The sequence below is a fragment of the Oncorhynchus masou genome, chromosome 30, assembly GCF_036934945.1.
Source record: "Oncorhynchus masou masou isolate Uvic2021 chromosome 30, UVic_Omas_1.1, whole genome shotgun sequence".
Lineage (NCBI taxonomy): Eukaryota > Metazoa > Chordata > Actinopteri > Salmoniformes > Salmonidae > Oncorhynchus > Oncorhynchus masou.
Genome location: NC_088241.1, coordinates 56,357,169 through 56,376,150, shown reverse-complemented (window position 1 = coordinate 56,376,150; position 18,982 = coordinate 56,357,169). Strand labels below are relative to the sequence as shown.

The following is an 18,982-nucleotide window of genomic DNA, read 5'->3' as shown; positions in this document are numbered from 1 at the left end:
CTAAAATGGGTTGAAACAATTGTCCACTCATCAATCTACCCACAATACCCCACAATGGCAAAGCAAAAACAGGTTTAGACATTTTTGCAAATGTATTAAAAATTAAGCACTGAAATATCACATTCACATAAGTATTCAGACCCTTTACTCAATACTTTGTTGAAGCACCTTTGGCAGCTATTACAGCATTGAGTCTTCTTGGGTATGATGCTACAAGCTTGGCACACCTGTATTTGGAAAGTTTCTCCCATTTTTCTCTGCAGATCCTCTCAAGCTCTGTCAGGTTGGATGGGGAGCATCACTGCACAGCTATTTTCATGTCTCTCCTGAGATGTTTGATTCGGGTTCAAGTCCAGGCTCTGGCTGGGCCACTTATGGACATTCAGAGACTTCTACCGAAGCCACGCCTGCGTTGTCTTGGCTGTGTACTTAGGGTCGTTATCCTGTTGGAAGGTGAACCTTTGCCCAGTCTAAGGTCCTGAGAGCTCTGGAGCAGGTTTTCGTCAAGGATCTCTGTACTTTGCTCCATTCATCTTTCGAGCCTAACTAGTCTCCCAGTCCCTGCCGCTGAAAAACATCCCCACAGCATGATGCTACCACCACTCTCCACCGTAGGGATGGTATTGGCCTGGTGATGAGCGGTGCCTGGTTTCCTCCAGACATGACACTTGACATTCAGGCCAAAGAGTTCAATCTAGGTTTCATCAAACTAGAGAATCTTGTTTCTTCTGGTCTGAGAGTCCTTTAGGTGCCTTTTGGCAAACTCCAAGCGGGCTGTCATGTGCCTTTTACTGAGGAGTGGCTTCCGTCTGGCCACTCCACCATAAAGGCCTGATTGGTGGAGTGCTGCATAGATGGTTGTCCTTCTGGAAGGTTCTCCCATCTCCACAAAGGAACTCTGGAGCTCTGTCAGAGTGAAAATCGGGTTCTTCGTCACCTCCCTGACCAAGGCCCTTCTCCCCCGATTGCTCAGTTTGGCTGGGTGACCAGCTCTAGGAAGAGTCTTGGCCACTGTGTCCTTGGGGACCTTCAATGCTTCAGAAATGTTTTGGTACCCTTCCCCAGAGCTGTGCCTCGACACAATCCTGTCTCCGATCTCAACGGACAATTCCTTTCAACTCATGGCTTGGTTTTTGCTTTGACAGACACTGTCAACTGTGGGAACTTCTATAGACAGGTGTGTGCTTTTCCAGATCATGTCCAATCAATTGAATAGTTGGACTCCAATCAAGTTGTAGAAACATCTCAAGGATAATCAATGGAAACAGGATGCACCTGAGGTCAATTTAGAGTATCATAGCAAAAGGTCTGAATACTTTATGTTAAATAAGTTATTTATGCTTTTTTTATTTTTTTTTATAAATGTGCAAAAGTTTCAAAACCTGTTTTCACTTTGTCTTTATGGAGTATTGAGATTGACGAAGGAAAAAACATTTTAGTATAAGACTAACGTAACAAAATACTTTCCGAATGCATTGTTCATGTAGGTTTACCGTACTCAAATTATGTAACGTCAAAGTAGTTGTACACAAGGGGGCAGCAGAACGTCGTTTGAAATAGAGCTGTCATTCCACGGATGATGTCATACATACAGTAAGTACTCTGTGTGCCAGGATCTGTTAATAGTACTACAGAAAGCATACTGTTTTGTTGTTATTGTTAAATTGTTTTGTTATAAAAACGTCCATAATCGGCTCGTTTTGACAACAACATTGTGTGAGGATTGTAGAATCAACGGACAAAAAAATATAAAATAAGATTTTGTCACCATCCTTCGGATGATTGCAATGACACAATGACTCCTATGTGATGACAATATTGTCGTATTAATATTATCAGGTTCATTTGCGCTCAACGCAACAGGCGCTTTTTGGAGCGCTCCCCCGATTCTGACCAATCAGGTGCGAGGCCGCCTGCGCAGATTGAAAGACTCTTCTAGAAGGAGGCTGGACGCGAGATTCGGCGGGATGGACAAAAATCAGACTGCGAAAACAACAAAATAGAAGTGCAGTAAACAGTGAGAATAGTGTTTAGGCTACAAGGCGGGTCACAGCTAGATAAATATGTTCACATCCTGTTCGATCGGATTATGACATTACATGCATCGTGGTGACATGCAAAAGATTAAGCAGACTCGTTTTTTTAAATATACGATTGCACACATTTCCTACAGCGAGAACGAGTTTGACATGGAAGTGAAGCGCTAGCCAGCAAACGTAGCACTTTATTTTCACTGTCATAAAATAAACTGGAAGATTATGGACATCGGGTGGTATGGAAAACTGTCCATAGAGATCACCTAATTCGCTTTTTATATGGATTTTAGCCCAACTACAAATAGAGGATATTTTTAAAAAGCGTTGATCAGCTGTCAATATGGCCGAAATAAAGTCGCTCAGGTGGGTGATACATTGTTGCTGAAGTTACCGTTCATTAGGCTACTTACTAGCTACATTTTATTGTTTCAGATATGATACAAAAATGATCGTTGCAACAGAATAGTTATATTAAGGAAACTCACTCTGAACCCCTGCTCTTTGCATGGCATTATCTTATTAAGCCAGATGTCACATTGATTTTTACACATCACGAACACCTGCTCTCAGTCACATTGTAGCATTTTAGGATAGTGAAATTCTGTAGGCTACGGTACAGCCTAGTTATGCCTATAAAGGTATATTCAAATAATTGTATCATTTAATTAATACGTTATTTGGCAGGATGTATGTGAAAAATGCATGATTATAGAACAGTCAAAGTTTGCATGTGGCACAAAAAAATGTCTCACTGATTATTTCCTGTCAAGGCCTGCGGCACGAGCTTGATAACCAAAACAGTTGCTTATTTTGTAGCAAGCTAGGTAATTTCCTACATTTCTATTGATACCATTGATAAAAAAATCAAAATAAACTTTTGATTTGAGTTGTCGGGTGGGTTATGTAACTGCTTTGGTCGGTATTGTGGCCTATTTTGGGGCTCAATTCAACACCCATTCATTGACATCTAGCCCCGAACAGAAAACATGGCTTTGTATCATGAGAAGGACTATTATTGAACAGGTAGAGCGCTTGCTATTTTCATCCCAGGGTACATTTTTGTTGTTGTTTATAAGATTGGGTCATGGCCCAGCCATCTTATTTTAGAATGAACATTATTGTTTTAGGACAAAAGGAGTTAATATAGGTGTATGTATTTAGAAAAAGCACGTTTTTGTTGCTGTAGTCTAAATCCAACAGTGTGATTGTTTTGTACACCATTCGACCCTGTTGTGTGGGTACATGATGGGGAAATCCCCCAATGACAAAAAAGTCCCAGAGAGTCCCAAAAAATGGTACACAGAGCAGGCTACTACTGTAGGCTAGGCATCTTTTGTTTTCACAAATCAGAATGTTCAGTTAATTACATATATTAATGCTAATGCTTTGGTTATTAAATAGACAGAGCACTAATGTATTCATTTATGGAGATATTTTCACTATTGAGTTAAGGCCAGAGTGATGCAGCTGTGTGTTATTAGTATTCATGAGTTTAAGCCTGTGAATGGCTGAATTAACTATTGGTTTATCGGCTGATTGGAACCTGCTCACTGCCCTTAAACACACAAACATGACAATTGTCATTTCTGTCTGAATGAACAGCTCAGTGGCGCGTGTGTGTATCCCTCCACCCCCTACCCGCCTAGACCCTACCCCCTTCGGTGTGCCCCATCTGGGGGTGAAAGTGGAGGGCCAGGGTGGGGGAGGATGGTCCTCCGCCTCTCCCTCTGCTTTACATTTCACGTGGAAGTTTAAATTGAAGTAATGGGTGGAAACACATTGACAAAGACAGTATTGCAGTTTTATATTTTATTCACATGCTAAATGAGGGATTGAAAAAGCATATGAAGAGGATGACACGTTTAGGTTCAGTTTGATTAAGAAAATATATTTTTGTGCCTTTGCTAACATTATACACATTCATTACATAGGTTCATTCGTTACATAGGTATTAGACAGAGATTAAGATAATCTGACCACTACAAATGAAGAACTAGTGTGAGAGGGAAAGTGGGCCTCAAACAGTGTAGGCTCGCTCAGGCACCTTAGCCAAGTTCTTATATAAGAAATAATTTCAATCCCCCCCCCAGGTTGGTTTTGAAACTCCTGTTTAGTACAGCCTGGACCGTTAGGGCTGACCTATTAGTTTAGCCACTCCCTGACCTGCCTCCTCGCAGCGCGCCACACACACACTCACACACACCTATATGTCACACACACACACACACACACACACACACACACACACACACACACACACACACACACACACACCTATATGCCGCACACACACCTATATGCTACACACCTACCTTTATGCCACACACACAAACACACATACCTTTATGCTACACACACACACACACCTATATAGGACAAAGAGCCTGTTGATGTAGAATTACCCAGCCACTTCTACCTCTCTCTTTCCTGTAGTGAGGGAGTTATGATGACATTTTATTGGCATGTCCCAGTCAGCACTGAAGAAGCCCTTTCATCACAGGCCAGTACTGAAAACCTGTGGGAGGCCTTGTTCTACCCACCACAGTGTGTGTATGTGTGCGTGTTCCAATATTTGTGTGTTCATGTGCGCTGCTGGCTCGTGCAAGTGTTTCTCAGAGACCAAAACAACAGCCATATTTAGGAACTTTGTACTTTGACATTTCTTTTAGAAGAAAAGGAGTGCTGTAAATCCACCCGAATGTTCATCCCTACCAGGACGATTGCATAATGCTGAATATTGTATAGAAATTATTGCTTATTTTGCACATTAGAGAGCCATTTTTATTTTGCCAGGTAAGTTGACTGAGAACACATTCTCATTTACAGGAACAACCTGGGGAATAGTTATCGGGGAGAGGAATGAGCCAAATGTAAACTAGGGATGATTAGGTGGCCTTGATGGTATGAAGGCCAGATTGGGAATTTATCCAGGACACCAGGGTTAACACCCCTACTCTTACAATAAGTGCCATGGGATCTTTAGTGACCTCAGAGAGTCAGGACACCTGTTTAACGTCCCATCCAAAAGACAGCACCCTACACAGGACAATCACCTTTCCAATCTTTTTTTTTTTTCAAGACCAGAGGAAAGGGTGCCTCCTACTGGCCCTCCAATACCACTTCCAGCAGCATCTGATCTCCCATCCAGGGACTGACCAGAACCAACCCTGCTTAGCTTTAGAAGCAAGCCAGCCATGGGATGCAGAGTGGTATGCTGCTGGCAAATGCTACACAGGCATGTTAATGTTACAAAGGCTACTGAATGCAGTCCTTGTCCTTCAGTCTCCAGATTGTATGGGGCTGTGGCTGACCTTGATCAATTACCAGGGTAGCTTAACCTTACTGTACAATTAGAGTACATTTAGGCCCATATGTTTCTGTGGTATTGCCCAACATCAGACTCTTACTTGACAGTCTGGAATACAACAAGGGAAACAGCTCAGTATATCTGTTGGCAGCTGTGGTTTAGCTCTCATCAGTTAGAACAGTGTCAGTGTGAACTTATAGGTTAGGGTTGTTCGGTCGTTACTCTGGGCAACCGGTGTCCTCAGCCTCCTTCCTGTTTTGTTTATTAGATGTTCTACCCCTGGCACAATGTGATGCCATGAAGGAAGTGTTGCCCAGCAACAAGACATTTCCATGGACAGATTTAAGTTTGCACAACTACTCTGGTGACACAGTTTCACATTAGAGATGGACCAGCTGTGTCCAGCATTACTGGACAGTTTCACATTAGAGAAGGACAAGCTGTGTCCAGCATTACTGGACAGTTTCACATTAGAGAAGGACCAGCTGTGTCCAGCATTACTGGACAGTTTCACATTAGAGAAGGACAAGCTGTGTCCAGCATTACAGCACAGTTTCACATTAGAGAAGGACCAGCTGTGTCCAGTATTACTGGACAGTTTCACATTAGAGGAGGACCAGCTGTGTCCAGCATTACAGCACAGTTTCACATTAGAGAAGGACAAGCTGTGTCCAGCATTACAGGACAGTTTCACATTAGAGAAGGACAAGCTGTGTCCAGTATTACTGGACAGTTTCACATTAGAGAAGGACCAGCTGTGTCCAGTATTACTGGACAGTTTCACATTAGAGAAGGACAAGCTGTGTCCAGCATTACAGCACAGTTTCACATTAGAGAAGGACAAGCTGTGTCCAGTATTACTGGACAGTTTCACATTAGAGAAGGACAAGCTGTGTCCAGTATTACTGGACAGTTTCACATTAGAGAAGGACAAGCTGTGTCCAGTATTACTGGACAGTTTCACATTAGAGAAGGACCAGCTGTGTCCAGCATTACAGCACAGTTTCACATTAGAGAAGGACCAGCTGTATTACAGCCTTTTGGTGCCTGAGAAGCAGCAAGTCTCTAATAGATTGGAGATATGTTTTTTCCTAACATCAACATTTGAGGCAAAAAGTGGACAGTTGTGTGATGTTGGATTTTCTTCAAAAAGGGTAACAGTTGTTTCACTATAACCAATAAAACTATCTCTTACCCTTTTTCAACCTAGGCATAGAGACCGCCACAGCCAGGCATCATTATGTCTGATCTAGCGGGGAATGGGAGGCTAGGCTACTCTAATTATGGTTAGGAATGTCCTTTTTAATATGAATTTCTGTGCCGTTTACAGCTGCATGCCACTCACTGAGACTACTGCCAATCTGGCCTTACTATGAATTACTCTGTGCCTGCTCAATCCATTGACATCTGATTCAGTTTTAAATTGGGTGGTTATTTGTAGTGGGGTATCTGTGGGTTGGTGCTGTATGTGACTCAGTTGTGGCATGAATAATGTACTATTCCTGTTTTTGTATTTTTCTGTTTTAATTATGTCAGTTATGTTGATTCAATGATAAAGAAATGTGAAGAGTAATGATTTGATTATAATGAAGTGATATGAGTAAGCTTAGTTTCATGCAGTCGTTTTTCTGAACAGTTATCTGCCCTCTCTCCCCTCCATGTCTCTCTTTCCTCTACCTCTCTCTCTCTTTCTCCTTTTCAGTGAGTCTGACGATGAAGATCTACACTCCACAGATCCTGAGGGTAAGGACAAGAGCAAAGACAAGAAGATACTGTGTAAAGTCAAATGGTCTTGTGACGAGGTGGGTCAAAGTAGATAGAATATGATTTATTTTGTAAATGTGTGCTGTATTGTTCAACACTGGTTTATCATTTATTTATCATGCTATGAAGGAAGCCCTATAGGGCGTTTACTTTTCTGAAGTACTGGAGATACAGGGAGTGTCTCAGGAAGGTTGGCTCCTCACCTCTCTCTCTCTCTCTGCAGGATGAGAGGCTGAAGAAGTTAGTGGAGCAGCATGGAATAGACTCCTGGAAATTAGTAGCTAATAATTTCCCAGTAAGTGGTACAACTGTGACACACTGCTAGAAAATGGTGTTCTGAGGGAAAATGGCGGGGATGCAACTCAATATTAGGAAGGCTTTCTTAATGTTTTGCACACTCAGTATGTTATCTGGATAAGAATGGTGATAAGACGGGTCACAGGTGTTGTGTAAGGAATGGGTTATTAGCCAGTGTGTGGTGTGAATAACTAATAACACATGGTGTTCGTGGGAGGGGGGGGGGTTACTGAGGTGTCATGCTCTGCTTTGTGTCTGTCTTGTCACAGGGGAGGACAGATGGCCAGTGTCAGCACCGCTGGCAGAAAGTGCTCAACCCAGAGCTGGTGAAAGGACCCTGGACAAAAGAGGAGGATCAGAAGGTAAGTGGAGATGGGAGTTACCCCAACCTGGCATGAGTGAGGGGGGAGTAGAGGGAAAGAAATGGGAAGGGAGGAGGGGAAGAGGTAGAAAAGGAAGGTCGAGTGCATTATTTGAGCAGGTCATTGATAATACAAACAAGCTGCAGTATAAACATAACAGACCTGTCTCTTGTAATCTGAAACATTGAAAGTAACATACAGTACACACGTTCCTCTCCTGCGCTGTGTCCCCGTCGGCAGCCCCTGTGGTAGTTTTCATTGACTGCAAACATCCCACTACCTCATGCTTTTAAACAACTTAAACAGCCTCTCCCTGGTCGTGAGACCCTCCTCAGCCAGGCTGTAGGTTCATATCTCTCATAGTTGGAAGGTGAACAATGCATTCATTAAATAAAACTACATGATGCCTTGCCTGCTGGAATGTCAAGATTGGGGTCTTGCTCCTCCAACATCTAGGCTTCACATCACAACACATGCCAGTGATAGGATTGTTCTGGCTTGCCCTTAGTGACATGCTAGAAGTAAGATATGCAGGAAGATAATAGCGCTGGCTGGTGTGGGACTGCTGAGAGATATCATCACACGTTCCACTGGATGTCAGAAGGTGAATTCACCAATTTGTAAGTCGCTCTGGATAAGAGCGTCTGCTAAATGACTTAAATGTAAATGTAAATGTTTGGCTCCATGATAGAAGCGCTATGGCACCGAGTTCTACTTCTTCTACTTCATTCTGGACATTCTCTACGACGTTGCCAATGATGATGTGGCAGCTCTGTTTGTGAAGTAAGGGGCTGTAGTGGAGTTTCATAAATGGCCTATATCCCTCCAGTCAAAGATTAAATATTAAACAGTATAGATATTTTTAGAGGTCCAGAGGAATGCCAGTCTGGATTGCATTGTTAGAAGTCACTTACAATTCCCTGTCTTCTTTGTTTGTTTGTGTGTGTAGGTGATCGACCTGGTGCACAAATATGGCCCCAAGCGCTGGTCGGTGATCGCTAAGCACCTGCAGGGACGCATCGGAAAGCAATGCCGTGAGCGCTGGCACAACCACCTGAACCCTGAAGTAAAGAAGTCCTCCTGGACCCAGGAGGAGGACTGCATCATCTACCAGGCCCACAAACGCCTGGGCAACCGCTGGGCTGAGATCTCCAAGCTGCTGCCTGGAAGGTAACATAATGATATACTGTACAGTTCTATGCCTGAGGACGTGGGCGGTTGCAACTCAACAGAGTAAAATGGATTCCCTTCTTCTCCTTGTCTGATCTCCTTCAGTACGGTGATGGCTCCAACTGGTGGTGCCATATTGCTTACAGCTACATTATTGGTAAATGGGTTGGGCCTAGGGCACAAGGTTTGTTCAGACCAGTCTAAAATGTCATGTCACGCTTATAGGACGGACAATTCCATTAAGAACCACTGGAACTCCACCATGAGGAGGAAGGTAGAGCACGAGGGGTATCTTCAGGAGGGCTGCAGGGGATTTGGCTTTGACCATGGGGGGGTGAAGAGAAGTCACCACAGACCCTGTGTCCCCCAACCAGACACCCCCCACCACGGGCACAGCCCTCTGGGCATGGAAGGACCAGCACAGGTGAGACACGGGTCTCTCAGTTCAGATCCTCTGCATAGGTTTGTCTTGATCATTCGGTTTGTTTGAGTTTTGAAGGCTTGTTGTTGATGGGTCTGTCCTGTGCTTTGTAGCTCGGGGGTTACCCTTATAGCCCTCACTGTGGCCAACTGATGGACAGCCTCCAAGACTCCTCCAGCTACTTATCGGTGAGTGACCTGTCCCTTACAACTGACCCAGAGTCAGGTGTGTTGTTTCCTCAGAATGTGCAACATTTGGACTGAAGAAAGGGCATCTGATCCTAAATCAGTAGACAAGTCGTTCAATCCTGTCCACTTTCCCCATCATATACTTTCCCACTCTACTACCTTCAGTCTGCACCTTTTATTAATCAGTCTCTCAATCAAACAACTGAACGATCTGCCTGAATCCTTGCTGCTTCTGTGTCTTTTAACAAATGTGTGGATTGGTGTTAATCTGAATAAGTCTTTGAGTCTGACTTGAGTAATTTGCGAGTGCATTTGTTGTCTCCTTCCTTCCGTGCGTTCCTTTTCCTCACTCCCTCCGTCCTGTCCTCCTCTCCTTCCCGTGTGTGTTTATTCCAGCCGTCCTGCCATGACGACCCAGACAAAGAGCAGAGAATTAAGGAGCTTGAGCTTCTGCTTATGTCAGCAGAGACCGAGGTCCGGAGACAGGCCCAGTGCCGAGGCCCATGTGTAAGGACACACTCTCTGTGTGTGAGCTCCTAGTTGTACTGTAGTGTTGTCGTAGTAGCCTACCCATCTCACCCCTCTCTCCACACTCCCGTTAGTTGTGCTTCCTAGTTCTACCCCTTCCACCCCCATTTACAGTGCTTCCTGCCATCCTGCCATGCGGCCGCCAACATAAACCTCCTCTACCCTCCCTCCCTCCAATCTCTTATTTGCTCCTCACAGCAGTAGTGCACCGTGTGTCACTTCAGCCAGCAGTTTGGTTTGGAACCAAACGTCTTTTATTTTAATTTTTTTTTTCAACTCTTTTTTTTTTTCCCAAATTTGCTTCTCAACCAGAATCCCCTCTGAGACCAGCCTTGACTTTTCCTTTCTTCATTTTTCTATTCACTCCATCCATGTATCTGATTTTCACCTGCATTGAAGATCAAACTATTATGATGATGTCAGTGGTTTAGATGTTATCTGATAAATCTCTTAGTGCAGTGCAACCCATGCTTACCACTGACTATTGTCACCCCACTTGTACAGTGTGTGTCCTGCCCTGTACTCTCCCTTCTTTCTCTCACACCATGCCAACATCTCACACCATGCCAATATCTCACACCATGCCAACATCTGGCAAGCACTAGGGGACTAAAGAGTTCACATGAAGTTTAATACTGAGGGGTTAAATTTGGCAGTTGGGAGATAAGGTTTGGGGTATACATTTGGGTTTAGATTGCTTTCCCCTTGTCAGCTCAACTTCCATTGAAACTTCTTTGAAATGTCATTGGCCCAACCCTGACCTGTACAGTAGCCCTGGTTGATCCTGCCACCACAATCACCTCCACCCTAACCCCAGTTTCTTCTCCCCTAGAATGTGGAGCGTTACTCCAGTTGGGCAGACAGCGTGTCAGATGACACCATGACCACCAGCAGCAGCAGTCTGGAGGATCATGCTGAGGGAGGCTGGAGGGGCCCAGAGGAGGGCCGAGGGCTCCAGGTCCAGCACCACGTCTCCCCCAGTAAGTTCCTGTCTGTGGAGGCTAATTCCGTGCTCTCCACCTTGCAGACCATCCCTGAGTTCGCAGAGTCCATGGAGCTCATCGACTCGGTAAGTGTGTGTAGATGTGCATTTGGTGTCTGTGTGTATGTGGCAGTGTGTGTTTACATATACCAGACCCAGAGTATGGATGTTTTAAAAATCCATTGTAGATGTGTCTGGCTCTACAGGACCCTATGACGTGGAGCGAGGCGTCCAGTTTCGACATGTCTGAGGCGACTACCCCCCCGAAACAAACACAAGGGGGCTACGCACCCCAGGGGAGAACCACAGAGGGGATGAGGTACGCAGTTGACCACCCCAACGGCATCTCCACCAAGCACTGTGCCCCCATGGGTCAGGGGAAGGCCCTCCCCCACACCCCAAACAACATGCCCAGATCGAGTTTGCCTAACCTGGGGAGGAGGAAGAGGGGGGACCAGTCTCCTGATAGGAGTTGCCCATCTTTCTTAGACTCACCCAGCACCAACTCGCCCAAGAACACCCCCACGAAAGCACTGCCCTTCTCCCCCTCCCAGGTAAGACTGATGCTAGGAATTAGATCAAGCTAAAGCATGATGGCACAATGCATCTGGCTCTGGTAGTACAGTCTGTTAAAGACGCTTACTTTACACTCCCACTTTCTTCTCCATCTCCCTTCTCTAACTGTTGTGATCATGACTTTCTCCAGTTCTTCAACACATCAGGAGGAGAGCATCTGAGCCTGGACAATCCAGCTCTGACCTCCACCCCGGTCTGTGACCAAAAGTGTCTCCTCAACACACCCTTCCTGAGGGAGACCACGCCCAAACACCAGAAAGAGAATGTGGGGTAGGAGGCGGCTCCAGGTTCCTCCATATCTTCAAAATTGCTTTTAATTGGCTATATTACATGTGTGTTGATGGATTGATCTCTTCATTTTAGCAGGTGTTGTAAGAATATCTCTCTTTGCCTCACTCAGTTTCAGGACCCCTAAGATCCGTAAGTCCATCATGGTTCCGACTCCCAGAACTCCTACTCCGTTTAAGAATGCCCTGGCCGCCCAGGAGAAGATGCATGGGCCACTAAAGATGGTGGTAAGTGTCAGTGTAAAGTTGCTCTGTCTGTGCCCTGTAGTCTAAGTATTTTATAATTGAATGTGTGTGCTTAAGAGTGTAAGTACTTTGTGACAGTGCTCGTATTAATGTAAGTGTGTGTGTGTATATTTCAGCCCCAGTCCCTGGCCTTCCTGGAGGAAGACCTCAGGGAGGTGCTGAAGCAGGAGATTGGATCAGACATCTTCACCAGGGAACTACAACCACATTTCATGCCATGGAAACATGATGTAAGTGTTTTTTTACAGAACTGTAGTTGTTAGTGCTGGCTGTCTTTATTGGTATCCAGTCTAGAGGTCAACCGATTTTCAAGTTTTCATAACAATCGGTAATCAGCCTTTTTGGATGACGATTATGGCTGATTACATTGCAATCCACGAGGAAACTGCGTGGCAGGCTGACCACCTGTTACTCGAGTGCAGCATCAAATGGACCTTGTGGCTGCAAGGAGCCACGGTAAGTTGCTAGCTAGCATTAAACTTATCTTATAAAAAACAATCAATCTTAACATAATCACTAGTTAACTACACATGGATGATGATATTACTAGGTAAACTAGCTTGTCCTGTGTTGCATATAATCAATGCGATGTCTGTTAATTTATCATCGAATCACAGCCTACTTCAACTTCGCCAAAAGGGTGACGATTTAACAAAAGCCTATTGCTGAAAAAAAAGCACAATCTTTGCACAAATGTACCTAACCATAAACATCAATGCCTTTTTTTAAATCAATACACAGAAGTATATATTTTTTTAACCCGCATATGTAGTTAAAAGAAATTCATGTTAGCAGGATATATTAACTAGGGAAATTGTGTCACTTCTCTTGTGTTCAGTGCAAGCGGAGTCAGGGTATATGCACCAGTTTGGGCCGCCTGGCTCGTTGCAAACTGTGAACTAATTTGCCAGAATTCTACATAATTATGACATAACATTGAAGGTTGTGCAATGTAACAACAATATTTAGACTTAGGGTTTCCACCCGTTCAATAAAATATGGAACGGTTCTATATTTAAAGAATAAACGTTTTGTTTTCGAAATGATAGTTTACGTATTTGACCATATTAATGACCCAAGGCTCGTATTTCTGTGTGTTATTAGATCATAATTAATTCTATGATTTGTTAGAACAGTCTGACTGAGCGGTGGTAGGCAGCAGCAGGCTCGTAAGCATTCATTCAAACAGCACTTTCCTGCATTTGCCAGCAGCTCTTTGCTGTGCTTCAAGTATTGCGCTGTTTATGACTTCAACTCCCGAGATTAGGCTGGCAATACTAAAGTGCCAATAAGAACATCCAATAGTCAAAGGTATATGAAATACAAATGGAAAAGAGAGAAATAGTTGACTCGTCATAATTCCTATAACTACAACCTAAAACTTCTTAAAAGGGGATATTGAACCACCAGCTTTCATGTTCTGAGCAAGGAACTTAAACGTGGCACATATTGGCACATATTGTGTTTTTGCATTATTTAAAGCAAATTTACATGGCACATATTGTGTTTTTGCATTATTTAAAGCAAATTGAACATGTTTCATTATTTATTTGAAACTAAATCAATTTTATTTCTGTATTATTGACATCACGCTACCACGTTCCCCAAGGGCACCCCCCCCCCCCCACGCTCAACTCAAAAGGTGGCGCACAGAATGCAAAAATATTCTTAGAAATATTTAACCTCCACACATTAACAAGTCCAATAGCTCAAATGAAAAATAAACACCTTGTTCATCTACCCAGCGAGTCAGATTTCTAAAATGTTTTACGGCAAACATAGCACATATGTATATCAAACCACCACAAAGACACATTCAATATGTAGCCATTTTGTCAAGCAAAAGATGCAATCACAAACGCAGGATTAAAATTAAAATAATTCACTAACCTTTTGAAAATCTTCATCAGATGACAGTAATAGGACATGTTACACAGTACATTTATGTTTTTTTCAATAATATGCCATTTATATCCAGAAATTTCCATTTACATTGAGCCAATTATAGATAGTTCTGCCAGATAACGCCAGATAACAGCAATACACATCATAAACTTTGACTAAATATACATGTTCTACATATAGTTAGAAAGATACACTGCTTCTTAATGCAACCGCTGTGTTACATTTATTTTTAACGTTACAGAATTCGTTCACTAGGCAATAATCTGAGGCGGCGCTCAGACGTAAGCAATATTTCTGCGCTATGTTGGAGTCAACAGAAATACAAAATTACAACATAAATATTCCCTTACCTTTGATGGTCTTCGATCAGAATGTAGTGGAATGAGTCATACTTATCCTGAAACCAAACGATGTATTGGGTGTGTGTCTTTGTATTAGCATATGCTAACAGCTTCAGCTCAAATTCACCCAAAATGACTTCTGGTCCCGCACAGTTGCGCATCAAAACTTCAAAATGACATATTATATGTCGACTAAACTGGTCAAACTAAGTGGCGATTCAACCGAAAGAACGCAACTCTTCTCAGACTAGCTGGAACAAAGAATGCCCTGTGTACAATTACACCAGGACGCGCTGCTATATTCTCGTGACACTTCAGTATTTTGCCCGCCAACGGGCCAAAGCTCCCGGGATTTTCTCCATTACTCGCCCTATTGAAAGAACACATCACGCTGAAGACACAGAAACTGTTCCCAGATCCGTAGCTGGTTGGGAAGGGTGGGGGCGATGACGTCAAAGTTGGCCTAACCTTCCTGATGAGAGAGAGAGAGTTTGGGAGAATGGCTGCCCTGTGAGTTCTGCTTTACATACAGACATAATTCGAACGGTTTTAGAAGCTTTATAGTGTTTTCTATTCAATAATTATTATTATATGCATATATTAGCAATTTTGGACAGATTTTTATTTCTGTTTACTATGGGCACGCAATTCCTCCAAAGGGGGCAGTATTGTGCATAGCCTTAACAAGTTTTAAATTAAGTTAAAATATAAGTTTTAATTGGGCGGCAGGTAGCCTAGTGGTTAGGGCGTTGGACTAGTAACCGAAAGGTTGTATGATCCAATCCCAGAGCTGACAAGGTACAAATCTGTTGTTCTGCCCCTGAACAAGGCAGTTAACCCATTGTTCCTAGGCCGTCATTGAAAATGAGAGTTAGTTCTTAACTGACTTTCCTAGTTAAATAAAGGTAAAAAATCAAATAAAATTCAGTATTGTTGTAATTGTCATTATAACAAATATATAAAAATTGGCTGATTTAAAAATATATTTTTTCTTTTTTTCTTTTAATTTTAAATAATAATAATCGGTATCTGCTTTTTTTGGTCCTCCAATAATCGGTATCGTCATTGAAAAATCATAGTCGGTCAACCTCTAATCCAGTCTAACCACAACCTTGTCCCTGTTTCCTTCCAGGTGGATGGGCCAGCCAGGAAGGTGCGTAAGTCCCTGGTGCTGGACTCCTGGGGGAAAGACTGTCTTAACGTCCAGCTATTCCAGGAACAGCGCAATAATGCACAGGTGTGTTCTGGGAACTAATCAATCAGACTAGTCAGTCAACCAATGAACCAACCAACTAATCAATATCTACCCCCCCTCCAGATCCCAGAGGAGAGTCTCCTGACCAGCTCCTTACTGATGACCCCCCTCCCTGAGAGAGACAGAGAAGAGCACCCCTGCACCCCCTCATCTGGGAGGGAGGGGTCCTGTGCCCCCCTGCTCCACCTCCCCAGCCCCCACAAGAGGAAGAACCCCCCTTCGGTCAGAATGTCCCACCACGATTCACTTAGACAGGTACACACAGACATGTCTCTTAGGTTTTAATCCTAACTAACCTCACATTATTGCTCCTCAGATTATTTATATAATGACGGAGAGAGGGAAAATATTGTCTGTCCAAATTACACAGTATGTTGGGTTCAGCTGGCCACTTTTTAGTAAAAATGTATTTATTGAGCATCAAGGTCTTGGCTGTCACAAGGGGATAGAAGGGTTGAGAGGTGGGAGAGATAAATCCTCTCTTCTTCTCATGCAGGTAAAAAGCGAGTGGGAAGCAGTGGTTTATGGGAAGACTGAGGACCAGCGGATCATGACAGAGCAGGCCCGGCAGTATCTGGGTAGTACCTACCCATCCTCCGCCTGCACCTCGAGGGCCCTCGTCCTCTGAGGCAATAGTCACCACAAACTACACCCGTCCGGCAGAGTTGCTATGTAAACCACGCTCCTTCTCCTAACGACTCTTAGCATACCTAGACAATCTGGCGTAGGCAACTCAAATCATTTTGAAAGTTGTGTATTGATAAGATCCCTAAGTGAACACTCAAGTGTACCACAGAATACTTTACAGAAAAAGCCAAGTCAAGCATTTTTTTTCTCAGTCACACTACCCAAGAACCTTGACGTCCTTGATTTGAGTTTTTGTAGCCATAAATTCCTTGGTTTGTCTTTTGAATACACACAAGCCTAGCCATGTAACAGGTTTGTACAGATAAGAAGTACTAGATTTTCTGCACTATAATGTGTTAAAACTTAACAACCTGCACATACAGTAAGTAGTAAGCTGTAGAAATAGACTGATTATTACTAGCAGTGGCTGAGTCTCATATTGTTTATATATTGTTTAAATAAAAATGAAAAAAATCTGTTTTATGATGTAATATTACATGTATATTTTCTAACTTGTTTGTAGAACTACCCTGTACTGCTACACCTGTTGTTTTGAAGTCTTAGGAGAGAGACAGAGCGCTGTCTGTATGGCACTACTGAGTTGGGGTTGGCTGCAGAGAAGCGATCAGTGTTGAGGAGGTAACTGGATAGCACTTGTGATGTGACTGTATTGTTTCAAAATGCAATCAAGTTTCCGTTCCAAGGCCATACTTTCCTTTAGCAGTCTCAAGTTGAGACATTTGTTGAATGTATTTCATAGCATGAAACTGCGAAGAAACTCCAAATGGAAGGGTACTTTTCCCCCCCGTATTTTATTTATTATTTCTATTCTAAAACGTAGATATTAATATAAGTGTAAATTGAACACATTCTCCTTTGAGAAATATTCCTAAAGCCTTTCCCTGCCCCTAAGATTTGGTCTGTCAGTTCTACTTCTTTCCTTCTATTGATTGAGGTTGTGATTGGGGAAGGGTACACTGATCCAAAATCAGAATCCAGGTGTCATGTTTGGTACTGACCAATAGTGCTCAGAGTGCTAAAACGACCATGTTTAGTTGAGGGGATCCTCCTGTTCACGTGAAGGCTGTATGTTCTATTTATTAAATGTTTACTCATTTATTTATTTCAATACAAAGATAAATGATCAAATAATTATATTTTCTTCTTATCAGAAAAGGATTGGGCTACCTTTCACCTAATCTCTCCAAATTAGACATACCAAGCAAACAAGCACTGCCACTAATTCCTTTTTATTCAGTAATTATTTGAACTATCAGATTGAGTTAATTACCATTTGTATAGTGACATCACTGAGTTGTTGTTGATAGAACAGTTTCCCCTGGAATCACTTTTTTTTTTGAAGCAGGACCCAGTCTCTAATCATAGACAAATTGCACTTTGCTCATTGTTTTAAGTGTTGTTTCGTTCATTTGTTTGAAAGCATGACATAGCTCGTTTTATGTGTGTGTGTTTTTTTGTTATTTTTTTTCAAATCCAATGCCGTTAGATGAATGTCTCGCTACATGTGACGATTGAACATTGACCTAAATAGGTATAGATGGAGCTGCTTGATGTATGTTTTTACATGGCATGTAAAGATTGAACATTTTGTAAAGATGGAAATATTGTAAAGATTAAGCTTTTTTTTTTTTTTTTTTTTTTTTAGATCAATTGTTTATCAGTAATAATCACCAGGACAATAAGATTTTCAACAGACAAAATATTATTTTTTGTTGTATGTCTTCATGTGACAATGCAGTTTTCTATAGCTCTGATTGGTTACCTCTGTAATAAAAAGGTGCAGCAGAGTATCTATGGTCCCTGTGGTGATGATTGGTGTCATTCGTTCCAACGGTCTTCCAACTGTTTAGAATCTGGATTATAATTTATCTAGCATTAAGTGTGTTTGAGAATAAAAAGGGAATCTCATCAGGAGAGTTCACAAGGAAAGATCATGTATGTTCACCCTCTCTGAGCTCCACAGAGCTTCAGTCTATGATCTTTCTTATTTTCCTTCATCGGCTACACTAAATATGTATGTTCTGTTGGTTGGTTTGACTTCAGTATGTTTGGTTTGTAACATGTTTGTTAATACTTGGACATCTAACCCTATGTTATGAGGGAATGAAGTACATTTATAGTAGTTGTTGTCATAATCATGCATGAACAACAAGCAATACGCTGGACCTTTCCAGTACCATGTTTGTACAGTAATCACAGACGTAACACTTGTCTTGTTTTCTTTCTGCTGTAATCGTAACCAGGCAACACAGAATTCCTGCCAACTGCAAATGGAACCATGTACTTAATATGGAATAGTAATAAAATGTTATTGCATTGCATTTGTGGTTCTTTGTTATTGTGTCATGTAATAGCAATATGATGTTGCACCTTTAACACTTCAGTGTTAATCACATGTCTAACCTCCTGGTTATCCAAATACCTTCTGTATATCCCTTTACCGTCCAGTGGAAGGACTTCTCTGTTCCCAGTCCCACCCTGTCAGGTCCTGATGGCAGTGGATTAACAGTGGCTGGGGTTGACTGCAGGCCCGACCCCCGTTCCCTGCCCTGTTTATATGTTCCCCTGTCTGTGGTGTACTTGGGGGTGCCGTCAGCTTGGCTTGGAGTCTGCGGACACGAGCCCCCCTCCACCAGGACAAGATGCCTCTCCACAGGGTCAGCTGCTGG

General features: G+C 42.8%; 1 protein-coding gene across 2 annotated transcripts; it reads left to right on the top strand.

Moving 5' to 3' along the window:
- The first annotated feature begins 1,977 nt into the window (after window positions 1-1,977).
- On the top strand, window positions 1,978-18,634 carry LOC135522842 (myb-related protein A-like). Of its 2 annotated transcripts, XM_064949473.1 has the most exons (16): window positions 1,978-2,399; window positions 7,046-7,145; window positions 7,331-7,402; window positions 7,674-7,766; window positions 8,716-8,936; window positions 9,162-9,360; window positions 9,471-9,545; window positions 9,942-10,052; window positions 10,906-11,142; window positions 11,244-11,609; window positions 11,762-11,901; window positions 12,032-12,146; window positions 12,281-12,394; window positions 15,543-15,647; window positions 15,729-15,920; window positions 16,162-18,634. In XM_064949473.1, exons 1-16 carry the CDS (start codon window positions 2,377-2,379, stop codon window positions 16,291-16,293), a joined length of 2,295 nt encoding a protein of 764 aa, XP_064805545.1. In that variant the 5' UTR covers window positions 1,978-2,376; the 3' UTR covers window positions 16,294-18,634. The 2 variants fall into 2 exon arrangements, with proteins under 2 accessions (XP_064805545.1, XP_064805546.1); XM_064949474.1 differs by lacking the exon at window positions 9,942-10,052.
- Window positions 18,635-18,982: the final 348 nt, after the last annotated feature.